This window comes from Phaethon aethereus (genome assembly GCF_964289735.1).
Source record: "Phaethon aethereus genome assembly, chromosome: 2".
Classification (NCBI taxonomy): Eukaryota; Metazoa; Chordata; class Aves; order Phaethontiformes; family Phaethontidae; genus Phaethon; species Phaethon aethereus.
This window is the reverse complement of record NC_138582.1, coordinates 148,616,417-148,636,631: the sequence shown is the minus strand read 5'-3', so window position 1 is coordinate 148,636,631 and position 20,215 is coordinate 148,616,417. Positions and strand designations below refer to the sequence as shown.

Below are 20,215 nucleotides of genomic sequence, written 5' to 3'. Positions count from 1 at the left end.
TCTGGAGAGTTTCTTATGATTTTTTTCCTTCCTAGTGGCCAACACAGGCAAACGATCAGAGAAATAGGTGTATGATTGCACTACCCTGAAACCAAGTTATTTTGGCTCCAAGATTGCTTCTTCTGGGCTATGAGGAGCTGATAAAGATGAAGTCTGTTTCCAAGTCACTCTGGTTTTTCTCAGATGGTCAGCCAGCTGCAGCACGGCCTGTGGATCCAGGTCAAGAAAGTACACCCAGTGCTGGGAGCTAGTCCTTAATCTCTTCTGATAAATTACTGTTGTGAATTTTATCCTCATTTCACATTGATGTACCATGTTACATTTTATGCACTCATTTTCACTACAGAATCTAAGAAAGATATGTGTTTTGTATATATAAATATGTATGTGTGTATGTATGTGTTTCATTCTAAAGCATGCGGAAGTTTCATAGAGTCAGATTCAGTTGGGGCAGCAATTTCCTCTCCTCTGTATCCTGCCAAATACCCAAACAATCAAAACTGCAGCTGGATTATTCAGGCTCAGGAACCATGTAAGTAAAAACATCTTTTATAGTTAGCTGGGATGACTAACATCCTCATCTTCTTTTCTGTAATAACAATACAAAATTCCTCCTTTATTTCTCTAGGAAGTTCTGCATCCTGGTAGTTGCAGAGTGTGGCTCTCCTAATGTGTCCTAAGTCAGATTTCACTCTAAAAGATTTAGTGCACAGTGAGGAAAACAGTTTACAACTTTGTCATCTCAGCTGATTTACTGTGGCCCAAGTGTTGCAATTATAAATGAGATGTTGAATACTATGTGAAGCTGGATTCATATGTGAGAAAATCTAAGGGCTTATATATAATTAAAGCACTTGTATTTAGCCAACCTTATTTTGGTCTGGATTTTTCAAGCTAGGGTTGCGTTAGATCAAATCCATGCTGTTAACATAAAAAAAAAAAGACATTTTAATTAAATAGCGAGAAAAGGTACAGAGGTATTTCAATTTCAAATACAAATAAAAAAATATAAATAAACTGGTCTTATGTGCAAAGATACATTCTCAGGTGTTCCTGTCTAATTTGACACAGATTGTGATTGATCATAAAACACCAAATATTTTCCATCAGTTATTGGTATTACCCTTAATACCCAGTATGAGCTTACATTGTATAAGATTCCTAAAAAATATTTACAATTGAGTAATAGTATCCTGGTAACATAATTTAAAATAAATGTTTCTTTTTAATAGCAACTACAGAACTTCAGTTGTTCATCTGATATTTAGCCATTGTTGTTAAAATCATAGAATGTTCCAACCACATTTATAAGTTTATTTTGCTAAGTTATAAAATGAAAATGAATTTGCCAAAGAAAACACCAAAACAAAAATCAGGAGATAAGCAATACTTTTTTTTTGTTTTTAGCATAGGTTCTTATACAAATACATGAAAAGGACATCATCAAAGCTGTTCCTCACGTGCACAGCATTTATTTTTAAAACCAATCTTTTCCTAGATCCAGGTTGAAAACTCATACATAACTGTTGTCTCCTGAATTACATCAGTATGAAAGACCAGAAAAATGCTGTGTAAGAAGTGGCCTGTGTATGTAGTGACTTCCCCTCCCCTTACCGCCAGGACCACCACTTGCCACCCGTTACAGGTACACATGGCTTCATTATGCCAGTCACACAGCATTACAGGGCATAGCCATATACAAGAGATTTAGCCGGTGGCAAACCACAGCAGAGTTCCTGCTCTGCTTTTACTGAGAAGGCCAACAAGTCTCCTGCTCTTGCCACCCACTGTTTTTTCCTTTTTGCTTTCTATCCTGAGGACCTCCATTGATAGCGGTAATTGATTGACCGGACAGGACACAAAAGGGTGCCGAACACACAGACTATGCAGCTGAATGCCAGTCACTGGCACCCTGCTGAATGCAGCGCCTGAGTCCATGTCTGTCATTTCAGCTTATTCTAGCTAATTAATTGTAGCCCAGTGAGAAGCAAAATATTTGTGTCAAATTCAGCCGTGGTCAATGTGGGAGAAAACTTAGTTACCATCTAAATCGTGAGACTCTTTCTGACTGCTTGAAGTGCATAGGAGCTCTAAGGCCAGGAGTAACTACTGTCACAGACTGGTGTTGAGGACAGCCTCTCTTCTTCCAGTTGTGACTTCACCTTTGTTCATATCAGACAAGCAGGAGCAACACGAGAGTCAAAAATATCCTGAGTCAGAAATCCTCTTTTTCAGGACGTAGCCTGCAGTTCAAGGGTGTGGAAAATCCAATTCTGTACAAATATAGCTGAGGGTAGTTAATGATCCTTTAACTAGTCCAATTGATGTATCTGGAACGTTACAAAACGATGAAAGAACCAGCTCTTTCTAGGCCTGGAGCAGGGCAGCATCAATACACATTTTGTCCAGATCTATGGTATAGATCGCAAAGGGACAGAAGGTCATGGATGTGTAGAAATAAGTTTTGTTTCTGAATGTGCGTAGATTTTCCATGTTGTATTTGCTGACATTTTCAGTATATAATGAAGCTGTGCGGATACTAGGAAATTTAGATTCGTGTGTATATGTTAAATCCTACGCTTCCAATGTTGACTGTACTAGAAAGCACTGAAATATTAAGAGATTTAGGAGGACCTTAGCAGTAAGGATTGATGCACTTCCATCAAATTCACTCCACATATCAGGGAATAAACTACTTCAGATGTTATGCTTTATGGGGACCGATTGACTTCAGAGGAGAAAAGTTGGAACATTTGTTTACATGTAATTATTTCTCTGTAAAATGCCAAACTTCTTTTTAAGTTTTTACTCTTTGCTGTTGCCAGTCAACCACATCACACTCTCATTCACTGACTTTGATATCGAAAACAATAGACGAAACTGTACAACGGATTTTGTGGAGATTTTGGATGGGAATAACTATGAGGCTCCTCTTCAAGGTATTGTGCCTTTCCTTCTTTATTTGATATATAGAACTACACCCACAGTAAACAGGACAAGGTTTTCTGTGAGTGTCCTCCTGCTTCATGGATTTTCTCTGATAGAGGAAGCTCCTTGGCCACTCTGGCCAGAGGAGACCGGGAATGGAGGTTTAAGTCTTCAGTGTGAATGACACAGTCCTCCCAGGCTCTGACTGTATTCCTAATAACCTGCAGTTTGGAGTTGCCTCCAGCTGCCTTTTCCTTCCTCCTCAGCTGAACAATATTGGGAACCAAGCAATTCAGTTTAAACTGAATTCCCAGTTAACTGTACAAAAACATAATGTAACCCACACTCATAAGCACAGTCCGCACTAAACATAGGTGAAGAAAGCTGCAGATTTTTGTGAGGAGAAAATGGATTTTCCTCAAGACCTGAAAAGCCTGATTTTTTTGCATGTTCCTGAATTTTCTACATCTTTCTCCCGACATCTCTGTCCAGAGCCATCACCTTCAAGTGGCAGGAGCAGCCTGGAGCAGCAAAATTCAGTGTTTATACTGCCAGGAAGCCAAGAGAGAGCCTGTGCCACAGGGTGGTCCTGACTCCCCTCACATACCCAGGGTTGCCTTAGATTCCTTTCTGGGAAATTCAGAATATCTGTGCCTAATTATGCTCTCTCTTACTCTACTTTTGTATCTACTTCTTTTTCAGGACTGGGGCTGCACTCAATTTAAATTGTTTGTAACTAAGAGCAGAATTCATTTTTTTGGTCTCCTACCCTCGGCTTTCACTTGGCAAGAGAACCAGCATACTAGCTGCTATCTTTCTTTTTGCTGTCAAATGCCTTTCTGCTAGATCATGATTCATATTCCTAATCCCCATGTTACAATCCATTACAGGAGAACTAGTCTGTTATTTGTCACTTGTTTTTTTCATCAGAAACCAACCAAGTGAAATGGAAACTACTGTCAGATATATTTGATGGGATCTTTTTTTTCCAATTAGGCTGTAATTTCTGGATAGAGTGAACACAAATGAGCTCTATGACAAAATAGCCAGTGACTAGGGTGTCTGGAGTGCAGGAGGTCCTTCCTCTGTTAAAAAAAATTACCACCAGAGTTGAGCTCTCTGCTAATGAAATGGAGTATTTAATTTTTATGTAGATTGAATTGACAACTGCAGTTGTAAACAACAAAAGTTACTCCTGTTTGCTGTCAGGCATTAACACCAAATGTTAAATTAGCAATAGTAATTACATGCTGAACACTCTTTTTTTTCCTCTCTGGCTTGTTCTCTTCCAGGCCGTTACTGTGGCACTACTATACCATATCCTGTCACTTCTTTTGGTAATGCCTTGGTGGTGAACTTCATCTCCAACAACAACATTACTGCCAGGGGTTTCCATGCCACCTATGCTGCATCATCATCATGTAAGTCCATATGACAGGTGTTGCTACCTTATGCCTCTCACTTTTAAGAGAAAGAACAGATCCTGTATCTCCTTGTCTCTCTGGCATTCCCTCTTTTAAAATCCCCTATTGCCCTTCCTCTTTTTGGCCAAGGTCTCAGCAAGTATATCAACAAGCTAAAGAGCAAGGAGACAAGGAGAAATGCTAGCTTGATTAGCAAATGCTCTGGCTCTGTCAAGATATTTTTTTTTTATGTCATCCTTCTCAAGCCTCTGCTGTCTCCTTCTTGTTGCAGCCTGCGGGGGTACTTTCCACATGGACAGAGGAGCTTTCAACAGCCCTGGCTATCCCGAGCCATATCCGCTCAACACCGAGTGTGTCTGGACAATTCTCAGCTCCCCTGGCAACCGGCTCCAGCTGTCCTTCATGTAAATGCATTGCCAGGGGTTATTATTCAGCCCTTCAAGGGACCTGAAGGAAGGATGCTCTGTGTTTATTAGGAAATGTAATTACCAGATGATAAAGCTGAGACATAGAGAACACAGCAGTGGTTAGTGGCAGCTTGCAATCAGTGTTCTTCTGTCTTAGTCATTGCTTATGTTAGGGCATATACAGCATTGTATAAATGGGTGGTTTATTGTTTGAGCAACATGGGATGCTGAAGAAGCCAGTTCTCATTCACTCACAAACAAGAAGAGGAAATTTAGCATTGCTCTGCCTTTTCTTTACACAGGAAATTCCTACTGTTTCCTTGCTACCAGATTCATTGTAGTATTTATTATATAGCTGAGTAATATAAAGGGCCCAGATACTCTACAGATTGTAGGGTTAAAATTGATATTAAACTCTTCAAAATTTCTCCAGCAGTTATAACAGTGGAGGTACAACAGGGGCCAGGAGAGTATCTGAAGGAATTTTATTTTCCCTTCAGCAAAGCATCTTTCCTTTGAACACTGCTGACAGGAAAGTCATGCGTGATCCACAGAACAATGTGGAGTCCTTTACCAGGGTCCTTACGTTGTTCCTTAAGCATGATGTGGATTTCTGAGCCTCTCTGTTTCCTGGCATAAAACAATGGCTGCTGCCAAGAAAGAGAGCGCTGACCCTTTGCAAAGCTTATCAAGAATCAGCAGGATAAGAAAAGTAGTTCTGAAACCTGCATTTACAGTTAATCAGGACAAAAGGAAAATTTGCCCAGTAACATGCTGACTGCATAAGGTGCAATTTGTTAGGCACATACTGATTCACTAACTCAATAAAAAGGACATTCTATTCCTCCTTTACTCACCAAAGCAGAGAAAAAGTACTACAGCCTGGAAACATTTTCCAAAATATTTGCTAGAAAATAATGAATAACAACTTTTCAGAACCAGAACAGAAATCTAGTGTGAAGCAGAAACGGTCATTGGAACATATATTCAGTTATATAAAGTGACACTGAGTGGATGTAAACTCTTTTTCTTCAGTTACACATAGCTGAAAGGCAAGCTGAAAATACTGGAAAGCATGGAGTAATTGTGTTAGAAAGCAGTATTTATTTTATTTAATTAAATATTAGGGGTTTATACAGTTTTGTTGGCATGAGGCATTCATTTTCTTCAGCTCGGTCTGAGCAGAAATGCCTGTCTTGCAATTTGAGAATTAGCTTTAATTTAGTCTGAAGTATATCCAGGTGAGTGGTTGGAACCATTTCAAAGCATGTGTACACTGAACACATATGGCTATATTCAGGACTAAAAGGGGGGAGTTGTTCACAGAAAATCAGAAAGCACAAATATTTGGGGCATTGGTTATAAGAGGCACTCTCTGGAATTTTTACTATATATTCATAGCGTGCTTCTGAAAAGTATATGGGATTGAATCAAAGCAGTTCACTTAGAATAACAAATAATGATTTTTAGAATATATTTAGCGTTCAGCTTGGTGCAATAATTAAGGATTTGTAATTTGATTACTAAATCCCATTCCATTTCTAAGGTAAAAATTAGTTTAGAAGAGTTCATAGCAATCCTTATTATTATTTTGCACACCCAGCTATGTGAAACTCAGGCCAGAGAAACAGTAATATTTCATAATTCTAGAGAAACTGCTAAGGGATTTCTGAGCTCTGAGGTGTTAACTACAAATGAATCTAGGCCTCTGGAAATTGTTTTCTCACCAGAGAGTGTACTGAAATAATACATGTATGAAGGGGCTGCAAACTGATTTGTAAGGCTAAAAGTATTTTCCGCACCCAATAGATGTGCACCCAGTAAATAGTCTGACCTGGGCTTATATTAAAAATCTGGTTTATATAACAGAGGCTTTCTGTGTTTCGTGGTTGTTGTTGGAGAACCAAGAAATATCATAAGGGTTTGAGAACTTTTTAAAAATCATAACTTTGCAAACTGAAGCTCTGTCGTAAAATAAGGGGCTCGAAAAGAGAGAGCCCTGTATCAGTAGCACTGCCAGGTGATGAGAAGTGAATTCTGGGTTCTGGAAGGTTTTGTTGCTTCCCTCTTAACTGTTACAGTAGGATACCAGCTACAGGGGGATTAGTGGCATAGCAGGGTAAACTCTGAAGTATGTGCCAGTCATATGCGTGCTAATGCTCTTCTACTGCTATGAAACAGAGCGTTTCAGGTGGAAGACAGTAGTGGCTGCACCAAAGATTACCTGGAGATTCGTGAAGGGAACGATGCAGGCATGCTGGCAGGACGATTCTGCGGGAGCTCCTTGCCTTCAAATTATACATCTACTGTTGGACATGTCCTGTGGGTCAAATTTGTCTCAGACAGCTCAGGCACTGATGTTGGCTTCAGGGCCACATTCTCTCACTGTAAGTAAATGCTATTTAATTGACAAACTATTGTTCTTCCTTAACACTTCAAAATGATTCAAAAAAGTGATCATTTAGCTTTGTAAAATCTATTAGAAAATATTTGTTGAGGTCAGCAAGGCTGTGAATTTGCTTAAAGTATTTTGTAAAATATCTGCTGAATGTAAAGGGATACTCTAAAACATGTTAGAACAGAACTTGTGTATGTAAGTATATGAAGTATAAAATAATCAGAAGAATTAGACATGGCATTCTATCTTTTTAAATTATCATAACAAACAATTTTTTTTCAAATCGATCATATTATCCTTCCAGAAGCAAAAAATTCCATGGATGACAGAAAATAAAATGTCCTCTATTTCATTGACTGTTTTCTAACAGTTCATGATGTGGTTTTCAGATTCTTCGTTCAGCAGTATTGGGCTGTGAAGATGCAAATAAGAGCTGTATACTAAAAAATTCTATGGCAACCCAAGTTTACCAGTAGCCTGTTAGAGTTAAAAATTTCTGACCATATGTCTTTGCTACTTAAGAGTAAGCAATGGTATTTAATGTTTATGTTGCCATTTATTAGGCAATTGACAAATTAAGAAAAAATATTTCTTTCCCAGTTTTCCATTTTGCTTTTTGAGTACGACAGTGTCCATCCTCCAGTTTGGACCTAGATGCCATCGACCAGGGAGCAGAATTAGAAGAAAAGAAAATGATGTCATTTTATAGTTCCAGAATTTCAAGGGACCATTGAAAACATCAGTCTGACTTGCTGCATGAGCAGACTGCTGAAGCTAAACATCTGCAGCCATTCTGATTATGCAAACTTCTAATAATTTTCCTTACTTTTGAGACTTTTACTACTCCTTTTTAAAAGGACTTACCAATAGTTCAGAGCTCAATCAAATCAGAATGATTTTTCACCAGAACACACAAAGGCATTTTAAAATAATAATTTTATTATTTAATGCTTTTTGGGGAGAAATGAACATGAAGTAGGCAGTCAGGAGGGAATTTAGATGTGCCATCTTCCCACCTCTCCTACATGTAGACCCACATGGCTTGAATGGGTGATTTCGTTCAGATAAGGGCACACCTGCATCCCTCGCAATGAGAAAATAATTAGATGTGCATCCTAGGACTGTCTGAGACACATGTCTATGCCTCACAGCGCTGTCTAGTCTTAAATACGTTGAGTTAGATGGGCTGAAATGAAAGCTATATTCCAGGCTAGGCCCCTACGCTTCTTTTAATCTATGTGAATTAGAGACATTAGCTGTCTCTTTCTTGTTTTTCAGTGTATGGAAATGACATTGTGGGAAACAGAGGACAAATAGCTTCACCACAGTGGCCCAGAAGTTACCCTCACAATTCCAATTACCAGTGGCGAATAAGTGTTAATGCTTCACAAGTTATCCATGGCCGTATCCTGCAGATGGATATCGAAAATCATCACAGATGCCATTATGACAAGCTAAAGGTGTGATTTCATTGCGAGAAGTTCTCTTCTTTCAATTGACTTTGATAAAAATGAAGAATAGAGAAATGAGGAAGAAGAATGGGAAGAATTTCCGAGGATCTGATGTGGCTTTTTTTTTTTTTTTTTTGCTTTTTTGTCTTTTCAATAATTATTAACTATAGGAAGGGTTACATACTCTTTGGCTCCCTAACAGGTATTTCCAATCTGTAAATTTGAAACTTATTTTTAATAAGTCCACAATGGTACAATCCTGAATTTTCAAATCAAGAATTTCAGGTCAGATACCAGATTGAACTTTGCTCTGTGCTGGTTCAATTGATAATGAACAGCGGTAATAACACCTCAGTGTCTCTAAAAATGAGGTTATTTTAAAATCCTACAAGGAACAATCCTTTACTTGCACCTTCTTTGCTCTTTGGATCAGTAATTTGCTGTTGGCAGTAGGAAGGTACCTCTTTCTTCCCGTTTGATTGTTTTTCTGTACCCTCCTGTAACACAGTCTAGCCTTTTTACCAGACTAAAAAATACAGCACACATGGTGCTAAGCAAAATGGAGCAATAGAGGACACAACTTCTTTCTGAACTTTGCTAAACATAGCTACTTAGTTAAATAAGTTAAATCTCTTCTTGTTTTTTTCATTTGTTTTTTATTTTAACCAGCTGATTCACTAATTATCCTTTTTGTTCATCTTTTGGAAAGAGAAAGGTAATACTAATTCAATATATTCAGTATATTCAATTCATTATTAATTCACTGATATCCAAATTTAATATTCATTCAAAAAGGAAATATAACTTTTTCCTTCATTTCATGTCAGATTTTAATGGCATCTTCTTTCTTCTAACTCAGCCTGCCTTTCTTTGCTTGTCCCTCTGAAAGCAAAATGAATTTCTTAAATCAGCTAGACATTCAGTGGGTGTGAATCACCCTGACCTTTAACCTGACTCAAGGATCAGATGTTCAACGTAATGTTAATGTTTATTTCCTAGCTTTCTCTACTGGACATGTTTTACTAGTGGGAAGAGGACAAGAACACAAATAGTTTTGAAAGGTGGCAAAAGAGGAGCATCTTTTAACCAGCCAAGATTTTGGCTTACAAATACATAAAATGAAAAAATATTATTGCACATTTATTTGATAGAATTAAAAATATATGTGTTCCTCAGGGGGAAAAAGGAAAAGACAAAAGAAAAACAATGCCTTTTTTTCCTGCAGATCATGTTGTTTTTTCCTCAACAAGGAACAAGATTGTACCAGTGGACTTTTTTAACATGGGAGGCCAGTCCATGCCCCCAAAGAGCAGCCCTGTGATGGGGAATGAGCTGCATTTGATGGCTTCCATTCAGATCCTTCTTCTGTGCAAACTTCACAAGTAACAGTATATAATGGAAAAGGAGATTTTGTTGTGGTTTTGGTAAGAGAGGTCTCTCTCTAACTGGGATTTGCTGAAAGATCCCTCATTCATTTAAAGAGGGTAATTTTCTTCTTGGAAACTTGCTGAGTGTGGGGTGCATCAAAATCTGCCTGTGTGAGGAACAGCACCATTCTTCTCTCTGCAGGTTTATGATGGGCCCACCATTCATTCTCGTCCTATTGCAACATACTGTGGTGCAGACCCTGCTTCTTTTGTGTCCTCTGGCAGTTCGATGACAATCCAGTTCCAGTCAGATTCATCTGTAACTGGAAAAGGCTTTCTCTTGGAATGGTATGCAGTGGATGCTTCTGCTGTTACACACACCATTGCTAGAGGTGGGTTTTCAGTGGATTGCACAGTTAAAAGTGATATAGCCAGTGATATACTGAGCTTTACTTAAAAAGACTACAAACCAACTTCACCACAAGGGAAAGCCCTAGGTACTAGCAGAGGGAAAGCTTTCATTGACATTTTAGTTAAGCATTTTAATAGCTTTTTAAAACAATTTCTAGGGACTGTCAGATATACTGTATTACAGTGTTTTAAAAATAAGCAAGTTGATAGAGGGGCATTCTATTTAATGAAAACTAAATATTTTATATGCTTTCATGACAAAATATCCTTCTTGAAATACCATTCTTAAATCACTGGCCCTTGTGATATGAAACCTTTCACTATAATGCATCTCATATCCATAAATAAGAACATGCTAAGTATGATCATGTGCCTCTGACAGGCAGCTCCTGAAAGGAGAGGGAATGTGCTTCTTGTGCCATTGATGTTTTTCTCAGCAAGTTCAACAAGAGAAAGTTGAGACTAACTAGGACACAGTTCAATGTCGTCTTTCTTAATCTGAAGGCAGATTTCTGGGGACAGAGGGACTAAATATCCCTAGGGCTCTGCAGGATAGTACAGTATGTAATGGGTTTAAGTGTTTTGCCGGATAGTGGCAGCATGTAATGGGTTTATGTGCTGGGAGAGCACTGAGCCACTAGATACCCCAGCAAGGACTCCATCTTGGTCTAAACATAGCTGAGACATTAGGAGTGGAGAAAGGAAACTACTTCAATTCCAAGAAGGTCTAAATTGTTTCTGTATTATTGGTTATGTATACACCATTCCTTTCAGATATGCAACCTGTGCTAAACTGTGGTAGATGCTCTTAGGTCTTTTGCTAGGTATTCTTGATGGTCAAACAGGTCACATCATTGCTACACCAGATAGCACAGGAACATTCGTATAGGTCAGGATTTTCAGGTTTTGTACTCCCAGTCCAAACAGAAGCAATGCTTGAAGAAATGCATTCCAGTGACTAGGCATATCATCACTGTGCCCCCATTGCACTTAATTATAGGATTGTCATCTTAAATTATGTGAGGGGAGTGTTCAGTTTAAAAAGAGGATGCTTTCACTTTTGTCTTTTTGTATGTGACAGGTGCATGCGGAGGGACTGTAACAACTGAAGAAACACCTTCATTCCTCTTCTCACCGGGCTGGCCCATGAATTACAGAAATTTTGCTGATTGTGTGTGGCTTATCAGAGCTCCTGGATCCACTGTGGAGTTCAATATCCTGTCCCTAGACATAGAATCTCACAGCTCATGCAACTATGACAAACTTATTATCCAAGACGGTTAGAAGCCAATCTTGTTCTATCCGAACAGCATGCAATAGATACCAAAGGTCCCAGTACCTGGAATTCTCATGTTCATTGAGCTTAAGCAATCTAGATATCAATGGGAACATGCTCTAAATCAGTATTCTTCCTCTATGCTGAGCCATTCTGCTAGTTAAAATAAGATTAGCAAAGTCTAGCAAGATATTTGGTGGTCTATAAAAATATTTCTCAATCTGTAAGGGGTTAAAAATCTTGAAAAGCACTTGCCTGAAAGTGTAAGCCACAGTAAGCAACAGGCAGATGTGAACTGATTTGGTTTTAACACTAACATGTCTTCTTTTGATCTCAGGGGACACTAGTGTTTCTCCAGTGCTGGCTACTCTGTGTGGACGACAACCTCCTGGACCAATAAGATCAACTGGAGAGGCGATGTTCATCCACTTCATGTCAGATGCAAGTGTCACTGGAGCTGGGTTTAATGCTTCTTATCACAAAAGTAAGATTTCTTTCTCTTCCTCCCTAGACTAATGTCTGCCTTGCTGCTAACAACAGGGTAAGGAAAGAAAAAACTCTGGCATTTTTAACAGCTGTCTACAGTCTATCTAATTAATCACATAGACCAATTATTCACATCTCATGAATATGCATTATTACATGTCTGACTCTGCAAAGGTAAAATTTGCTATTTTCCCAGCCTTATAATACAAAGCATGATTCAATGAGACCAGTCACTTCTCAGAAGTAAAAAAAGTGTATGCCTAAGTTTATAACAGCTTAGCTGAAGGGTGAAAAAATGCCTAAGAGAGGGAAATAAATGACTCAAAGCATAGACACAAAACAGAGAGAGACAGATGCAGAAAGCTGTGTAAGTTCCAGCAGGAATGTCAGCAATTTCCAGTGGCACTCCTCCCACATGCACTCAGGCATGACAGCAGATTCCTGAATGGGCTGAGGCACCAAGGAAGGTGTTAGGATAACAATGGTCAGCCAAGGGAAGTTTTTCTGACTGGCAGCCTGAGTAGGTGATAGTGGTTTGGTCCATGGCTAGAAGCAATGTACTCAGACAGTGTAACAATATGCTTATGTCATGGGAGGTCCCTGGCATAGCTGCCTGCTTACTTGTCTGTTAAGTCTGAGAACTGAATCCCACTGTAAGTTTGTTTGGTGTGTGTCATCTTGCAATCTATTAGCTTGTATTTGGGAGATTATTCATTGTGTGCGTTGCTTTATGCCTCTCAAATCTTCATATACGTGCTTCAACTTTGCTTTTACTGTCACACCTTCCTTTTAAGAAACACAGGTTTCCTCTAAATGAATATGTAAATAGTTGATGCTAATATTTTTTTCTTTGCTTCAACTCATTTTTCCTCAGGTTGTGGAGGCTATTTTCACACAGGCAGGGGTGTGATAACATCCCCCAACTACCCTCAAGACTATGCTCCTAATCTGAATTGCTCCTGGCATGTAGTGGTAACCTCTGGATTTATCATTGCTGTCCATTTTGAACAGCCTTTCCAGGTTAAGAGTGAGGATACTTCCTGCAGCCTTGGAGATTATGTAGAGGTGAGGTTATTGGCTAGGTAACCAAATCCTCCAAGCTATTAAAGCTACTCAATCTTATAGATTTCAATGTCAGTACGGCAGCCCAGGTTATCCAGGGGTGGAAATACCAAAGAGAAATACCACAGAGATTATTACTTCTCTCTCTGTCTCTCCCCCCTGCCCTCCACCCTCCTATTTATTAGAGAGTGCATTAATTAATCACTAGGTTATTGTTTTCCCATGGATGGAAGCATCGATATGGTGTGTGCTCAAAGTTTACATTCCAGGGATGTTTGTTTGAGTAATGTTAGCAATTTCTTTTCTTCTAGTTGAAGAATGGGTTAGATAATGCTGCTCCACCTTTGGTGTCTGGAAGAGGGAATGGACGGTTTTGTGGAAGCAGCTCCATCTCTACCATGTACACCACAGACAATCAGCTGTTTATCCGCTTCATTTCTGACAGCAGGAATGAGGGTCAAGGATTCAAACTGAAATACGAGGCTAAGAGTCTAGGTAAGCCTAGGAAATAAATTCTGCAACTCAATAGATATAACTTGAAGTTTGCCCTCTTAAAGGAGGTTATTGTTATAAGCCCCAACCCTGGTAAAATCAGATGTCTGCAACAATGTCCTGTTTCCTTGTTTAGTGCATGACTTCCAAGCCTACTCTCAAATTTTTCCTTCATAAAAAGAGCCAGCTCCAGGTAACACTATTAAAGTAAAAAAAATAATAACTTATGGGGAACCCTTTAGCAGGGAAATAGCATCTATAGTTAGGAAGAGATGTTCAAAATTCATACAGGAAAGGAAAAAAAGCTGGAAACAAGAACATTATTTTGAACATATAGTTCAAGTGCAAATGCTAAATGATGTCAGGAATGATTTAGGCTAGTGTCTAGAAAGGTGCTAAAGTTTCTCACAAGTTTTAGTCTCAGATGAGAAAATAACAGTCCCTGCCAGAGCTAACATTTTTTGAAAGACTGAAAAAAATGGAGACTGAGGTCCCAGGGGTAAATCAGGGACTTGGCATTTGCAGTTATTCCACTGTATTCATGACACATGCCACTTGGGACACCAGGAGACCTCCTGTTGAACAGTGTAACTAAACACAACTAAGGCAACCTGTCAATCTACTTAAATTTTTAAGTGCTTTTTTTTTTGGCCTACTTTTCCCTGTTGCTGCAAAGAATCATTCTTAGCATTACTGTAGGGGATTCATGAGGTGAATGCGTGAAGCTGTACAATACTATTTCTACTACTTCGATTTAGAAAATTTAACTAAAACCCTGTATTAAACCAGTATTGCTAGAACATGGTGGGTTTTTTTGACAGAAAGGTTCTGGTCGAAATAAATGTATTTTTCTAGGATAAAGGACCTTAACAAATCCTTATGTTTCCTCTCACTGGCATGCCTCACACATACATTATTGTCTCAAGCAGACATTTCAATTTTTGGAAAGCAGAAGTGGGGAATGATTCACAGAAGCGCTGATGGGTCTGACTTGTAGGCTTTCTAGCTCTTGGGAACTGGGGTAGGAACAAGGTAAGAAATATGTTTCCTGCTTGGTTTAGAAGCAATCCAAGGAAGAATTAATGGTAATTTAATTCAGGGCCCTGAACATTTGGAAATGAGGAGGGCTAGGTAAGCAGTAAAATGCATTCTGTTTTGGTGTAACTATATGACACTGAAAGGAAAGTGTGTTGTAATATAGTGATAACTCATATTTTTAATGCCTCACCCATTTCCTTAACATGTTGGTTTTTATTGGTGATCTTTTCTTTCCCAGCTTGTGGAGGGAATATTTATATCAATGATTTCAACCCCAGTGGATATACGTCTTCCCCCAACTATCCGAGCAATTATCCCCCGCATGCTGACTGTGTCTGGACGATAACTGCTCCTAATGGACGTGCAGTAGAGCTGCAATTTGAAGATCAGTTTTACATTGAACCTTCACCAAAGTATACATCCACATTATTATACCTGTGTTTCTTCAGAGACTCCATTCTGATTCTTCTTTCCCTGTTACTTTCTCTAATTCCTTCCAGAACGTGTTTGCAGATTTACAATCAAAGGTTCTAGGAATTTTTGAGAGATATCCCTGAAGCTATCAGGCCGCTGGTATACATTGCTAGGAATTGGCAGGGCATGACAGAAACCAACATAAGAGACAGAGAGGAAGCATCCATGGTAGAAAGGTGCTTTCCGTAAAATTTGTGCCCTCTAGTCCCTTCATATTCAGATTTTCAGCTGTTTTGACTCCCAGGTACTTTTAAATCCAATGGATTACGACCACACCAATTTGTCTCTTTCTTCCGTGGCCTGTCTGCTGATTTGCAATGGGTCTACATGTTTTGCACCCCTGCCTGAAGCATAAAACAAGGCCTATTTTCCAGCTGATGTAACTTCATTGATTTGGGGTTGGTCCACTATATGGCAAAGGTGAGCCTCACCATGTCCAGAAAAAATGGTGCAGGATGGAGAATCCCAAAATTGTTCTTTCTCTCTGGCTTCCCAGGACACTGCACCATTCTGAAGGCAAAGCTGTTAGTTAAGATGTTTTGGGTCTTTCTATGCCTACCTAAGTAAACCCCAATCCCTTTATCTGTCTTATATCTGTTCCTTAATTCAACAGTCATCAGTGAGACTTAGTAGGGAATATCTGCTGAATCTGAATGCTGCCAAAAAAAAGATGTTAAAGATGGTCACAACTGCTTTATCAGTGCTGTTCACACCCCCCGCCAGGACTTCTGCAAGATCTGATCTGATCATAGACTGGGCTTGGGATGAATCTTTCTTAATGTTTCTAGCACTTCTTTTGATTCAAAATATTACATAACTACCATTGATAATGAACTTGTTAATTCTGTCCTGGTCACACCGCATGGAAACTGATTTAATTCACTAGAGCTTCATGGCTTTGTGCACATACTGAAATGATTTCAAACCATTACTGCTATATATTGAACGGAAAATTCTCTCCTCTTCTAGCTGCACTTCCAGTTACCTAGAGCTACGCAATGGCGCTGATTCCACTGCCCCCATCATTGCCAAGCTGTGTGGAGGTTTGATGCCAGGCTCACACAGATCCTCAGGAGCTGTCCTGTACCTGCGGTTCAGGTCTGACAGCAGTGCCACGCACGTGGGATTCAACGCTAAATACTCCATCGGTAATGCTTGCATTTATCGATTTCTCTGATTTTAGAGAAGATTTTGGTCTCAAGTGTCAGGCTTTTGTAATAGGGCTTAAATCATGCCTGTGAGGTGGACTGACAGATACATGCCTCTTTCAATCAGTGTTAGAGCTAAAGCATCATAATCATCATACGGGTTAACATCAGCATGTTCTGCACCTAGCAAGAGGTGAAAATTATGGAAATAGGAATAGGAAAGTGCTCATAGATCTGCAGCAGTGGAAACAAAGACTGGATAACTTCTTGTAAAAGACAATTATTAAAGGGGCAGTAGAAAAAAAGGTCTACATTTGATTTTCAGCATGCAAAATTAGTGTCATTTTCATGAGCAGGTTCCTGAAGGGGAATGCAAAGAACAGCTGAAAGCTGTCAGGAGAAGACCAAATTAGGAACTTCTTTACGTAAATGTAAATCAACCTGTAATAACAATGCTGCTAGACAAACAGGGGCAGTACAACAATGAACTGAAAAAGGAACGAACAGTAAGAGCCATTATTTGTCAGCTGGGAAAAGAAATACTTTTAAATTATTTGCTCTCAAGGTGCAAAAACAGCATTAGAAAGCACTAGCAAAGTTTTAAAATAAAGTTAAAAATAGTCTTTGATCAGATGCAGAAATATGCTACTTTTCTGGTTTGGATAATGTTAATAATATTCAAAGAATAGTGGTTATATGTTAGCACTAATATAGGAAAGTCTAGGACTGTTAATTTCTCAAAGGCAAAGTAGTGGACTATATTGCTTTACACCAAATTTTTCTGATTGTGTTAGATCTCAAACACTTAAGCCAATATAGTGTGCTATTATATTTCTGAATGTGAAAACTGAAGCAACTTGCAAGAAAACATTGTTGGTGTACAAAGCCACAATTTATATTTATCCATAACAGATTTGCAGTATCTCAGCTGTATGCCAGTCATCCTGGAACAAAGTACTAATCATTCAAAAGAGCAGACAGTATGAGCAGAACTGTTATTGCCACAAAAAGATTGTAACTAGCAGATAGACAGAATACACTGTAAAATCCAATAAATTCCACCTGGGAATATTATTTGCTGTAAACCTTAGTATTATGAACTTATGCTTGCAGGTACCACAGAGAAATGAGTTTTCAGAGAGAGAAAATAAAAAATAAGTAGCTGTTTCCTGAATTGTGCAGTGATCCCTTACCAAGGCATCACAAGCAGTGGCATGTGAACAGGAAGGGACTGCAGGAAAGAGAAGAGGAATCTGAACCATAGCTCTAGGCCCAAACCAGCAGTCAACTTTTGTTAGCCATAAAAAATTTAGATCCACATTTAGCAAACTAAATTTCTGTATAATTATCTGATATAGCTTTCCAAGATTTTCTGGTAAATATGGACATGGGTAGAGATATAGATCTAGACCTTGAACTTCGTGAGTTTATTCAAATTAGTAAGAAATATAACAGAGAGGAAGTGATTCTTGCAATGAAAAGGGGTGTGTGGAAAAAAAACATAACCTGCAACAAATTAGGACTCATTGAATTAGAAGGAGAACGTGAAAGATTTTTAACTGGAAGGCAACTCCTGTTCTCTTACCACAGTTAAAGAACAAGTCAGTTGTGTCTTAGCTTTAAGTCTTGTTTTGGAGAAAGGTCAACTCTCTGAGGACCTTCAGTCAACCAAGCAATGTTCTTCCTTTTGCAGCTCCCTGTGGTGGGACAATGATAGCACAAATTGGCGTCATTGAAAGTGTGGGGTATCCTGAGCTTCATTACCAAGACAACCTGCTGTGTGAATGGTTTCTGCAGGGTCCCAGGGGCCACTATCTTACCATCAGACTGGAAGGCCTAGATATTCAAAACTCCTCCGAGTGCACAAATGACTTTGTGGAGATCCGAGAATACAACGCTTCTGGTCTGAGAATTATTTCAATATTTGTCTTCCCTTCCCTACTACTACTATGAAACCTCACCAGAGGTTCCTGAAAGCAATTCCCTTTGGGTTACAAAGTGAGCCTTTTCAATGTACAGTATTTGCTTCTGTCTGCCTTGCCTGCTAAAACAAAGTAAGGCAAACAAAACCCTTCTACTTCCAGTAACAACTTGATTTTTTTAGTATACTCCTGCCTGTCCAGTTAAATTGGAAAGTGATCCTTCAATATAAATATAAATAATATATTGATATAAAATTGTCTGTCTTTATTTGATCTTTGCAGGAAATTTGTTGGGCAGGTACTGTGGTAATACTCTCCCTGATGCTGTGGACACCTCTGACAGTTTTGCTTATGTCAAGTTTGTCACTGATGGATCAGTCAATGCCCGAGGATTCAGACTGCGCTTTGATTCCAGTACTGAAGGTTGGATTTGTAAGGTTGCAAGTTACTTTCAGAGAAGCAACATATATCGCAGACCACAATTGCACTAATACAATATAAGTTGTAGATCACTTATTCTTGGAATGGTCTGTATTTGCTCTTAAAACTCTGAAAGAATGTTATTCCACTCCCAGGACCCTGTTATGCAACCATGGAAGAGAAACTCTATTAGCAAAAGTTTAATGCAGGTGGATACACAGATTAGACTAATCAGCAGGAGTCTGTGGGAGTGAGTAAAAGAAATAGATCTCCCACTGTTCTCCATTAAGCTATATCTCTGTATTTTAAAAGGAAACCAAGTTTAAGATGGTAAATTTATATCATTAGTCTCAGAAGAAAAATGCACTCTATACCCAAGACCTTTAGTGTTCTTTCCTCAGAGCACAATTTGATGTTCATAACAAAGACAGAAAAAACCACAAAATAACTGTAGTGAAAAAGTGTTGCTTAAAATCCCTGAAAACTTTTTCTCTACCTCTGTTAACCAGCAGAGGAAAAAGCACATCCTACATCATTACCCGCTCTAAGACCCTGCTCATTCTGTGTAGCTCTGCCCAGTCATCTGAAAGGCAGAAATGTCTCAGTCCTGCCACAGTGAGAGGCTTCTATCAAAGCCTGTGGGTCACTCAGGCTTCTGAAGTCTGGTATGAACCCTTCAGAGAAGGGAATTCTGAAAATTGGACTAAAAGGAGCTGCTATGGTCAATTAATATTCAACTACATTTATGGCTGGAACTTAGATGTTTAGACGAACATATGGACAGGATAGGCATACCAAATCAGCCTCTCAGGATCTCTTTTTCTTGCATTATTAATGTGTTTTTTTTGCTTTAACTCTATAAGCAATGCTTTACTCTAAGAAGTGTCCCAATGTTTGGGTGTTTCAGAATGTGGTGGGGATTTTACTGCCCCTGTTGGAACATTTACTTCACCCAACTATCCCAACCTGTACCCACATAATCGAGTATGTGAATGGAGGATCATGGTGGAAGAAGGCCGACGTGTGACTCTAACCTTTAATGATATGAAAATTGAACAACACTGGAGGTGCTCATCAGATTATGTGGCTGTGAGTATTGGGCATGAAGGCAGAAAATGCTCTTCCTAATCCCTTTAATGGAGCATTAATGGATGTAATAGAACTGAAATATCATTTATAGGTCTACATCTGGTTTTAAGATAAATCATAATTTAATCCAGGGAAAACAGATAAATGAGACAAAGTTAGCTCTGCAGCATGTCTAAACTCATCTGCTTGATTTAGAGTGTAGTAATTTTGAAATTGTGGTCCAGGCAGAGGGGAGGACTTCAGGCCCAGCCAGCATGGGTTCATGAAAGGCAGGTCCTGCTTGACCAACCTGATTTCCTTCTATGACCATGTGACCCACCAAGTGGATGAGGGAAAGGCTGTGGATGTTGTATACCTGGACTTTAGTAAAGCCTTTGACAGCGTCTCCCACAACATTCTCCTGGAGAAACTGGTGGCTCATG

At 39.0% G+C, this 20,215-nt stretch overlaps 1 protein-coding gene across 1 annotated transcript in view; it reads left to right on the top strand.

Moving 5' to 3' along the window:
* The window catches only part of CUBN (cubilin), a gene marked incomplete at both ends in the record, with an annotated part of 146,140 nt that overhangs the window by 83,271 nt on the left and 42,654 nt on the right, over positions 1-20,215 (top strand). Inside the window, 16 exons of the mRNA XM_082015338.1 lie at positions 416-532; positions 2,826-2,939; positions 4,221-4,349; positions 4,624-4,756; positions 6,941-7,146; positions 8,436-8,617; positions 10,178-10,367; positions 11,468-11,665; positions 12,000-12,146; positions 13,023-13,213; positions 13,522-13,705; positions 14,979-15,153; positions 16,184-16,362; positions 18,056-18,265; positions 18,567-18,707; positions 19,612-19,793. Coding sequence (XP_081871464.1) covers positions 416-532; positions 2,826-2,939; positions 4,221-4,349; positions 4,624-4,756; positions 6,941-7,146; positions 8,436-8,617; positions 10,178-10,367; positions 11,468-11,665; positions 12,000-12,146; positions 13,023-13,213; positions 13,522-13,705; positions 14,979-15,153; positions 16,184-16,362; positions 18,056-18,265; positions 18,567-18,707; positions 19,612-19,793 — 2,678 coding nt within the window. The remainder of the gene's footprint in view (positions 1-415; positions 533-2,825; positions 2,940-4,220; positions 4,350-4,623; positions 4,757-6,940; positions 7,147-8,435; positions 8,618-10,177; positions 10,368-11,467; positions 11,666-11,999; positions 12,147-13,022; positions 13,214-13,521; positions 13,706-14,978; positions 15,154-16,183; positions 16,363-18,055; positions 18,266-18,566; positions 18,708-19,611; positions 19,794-20,215) is intronic.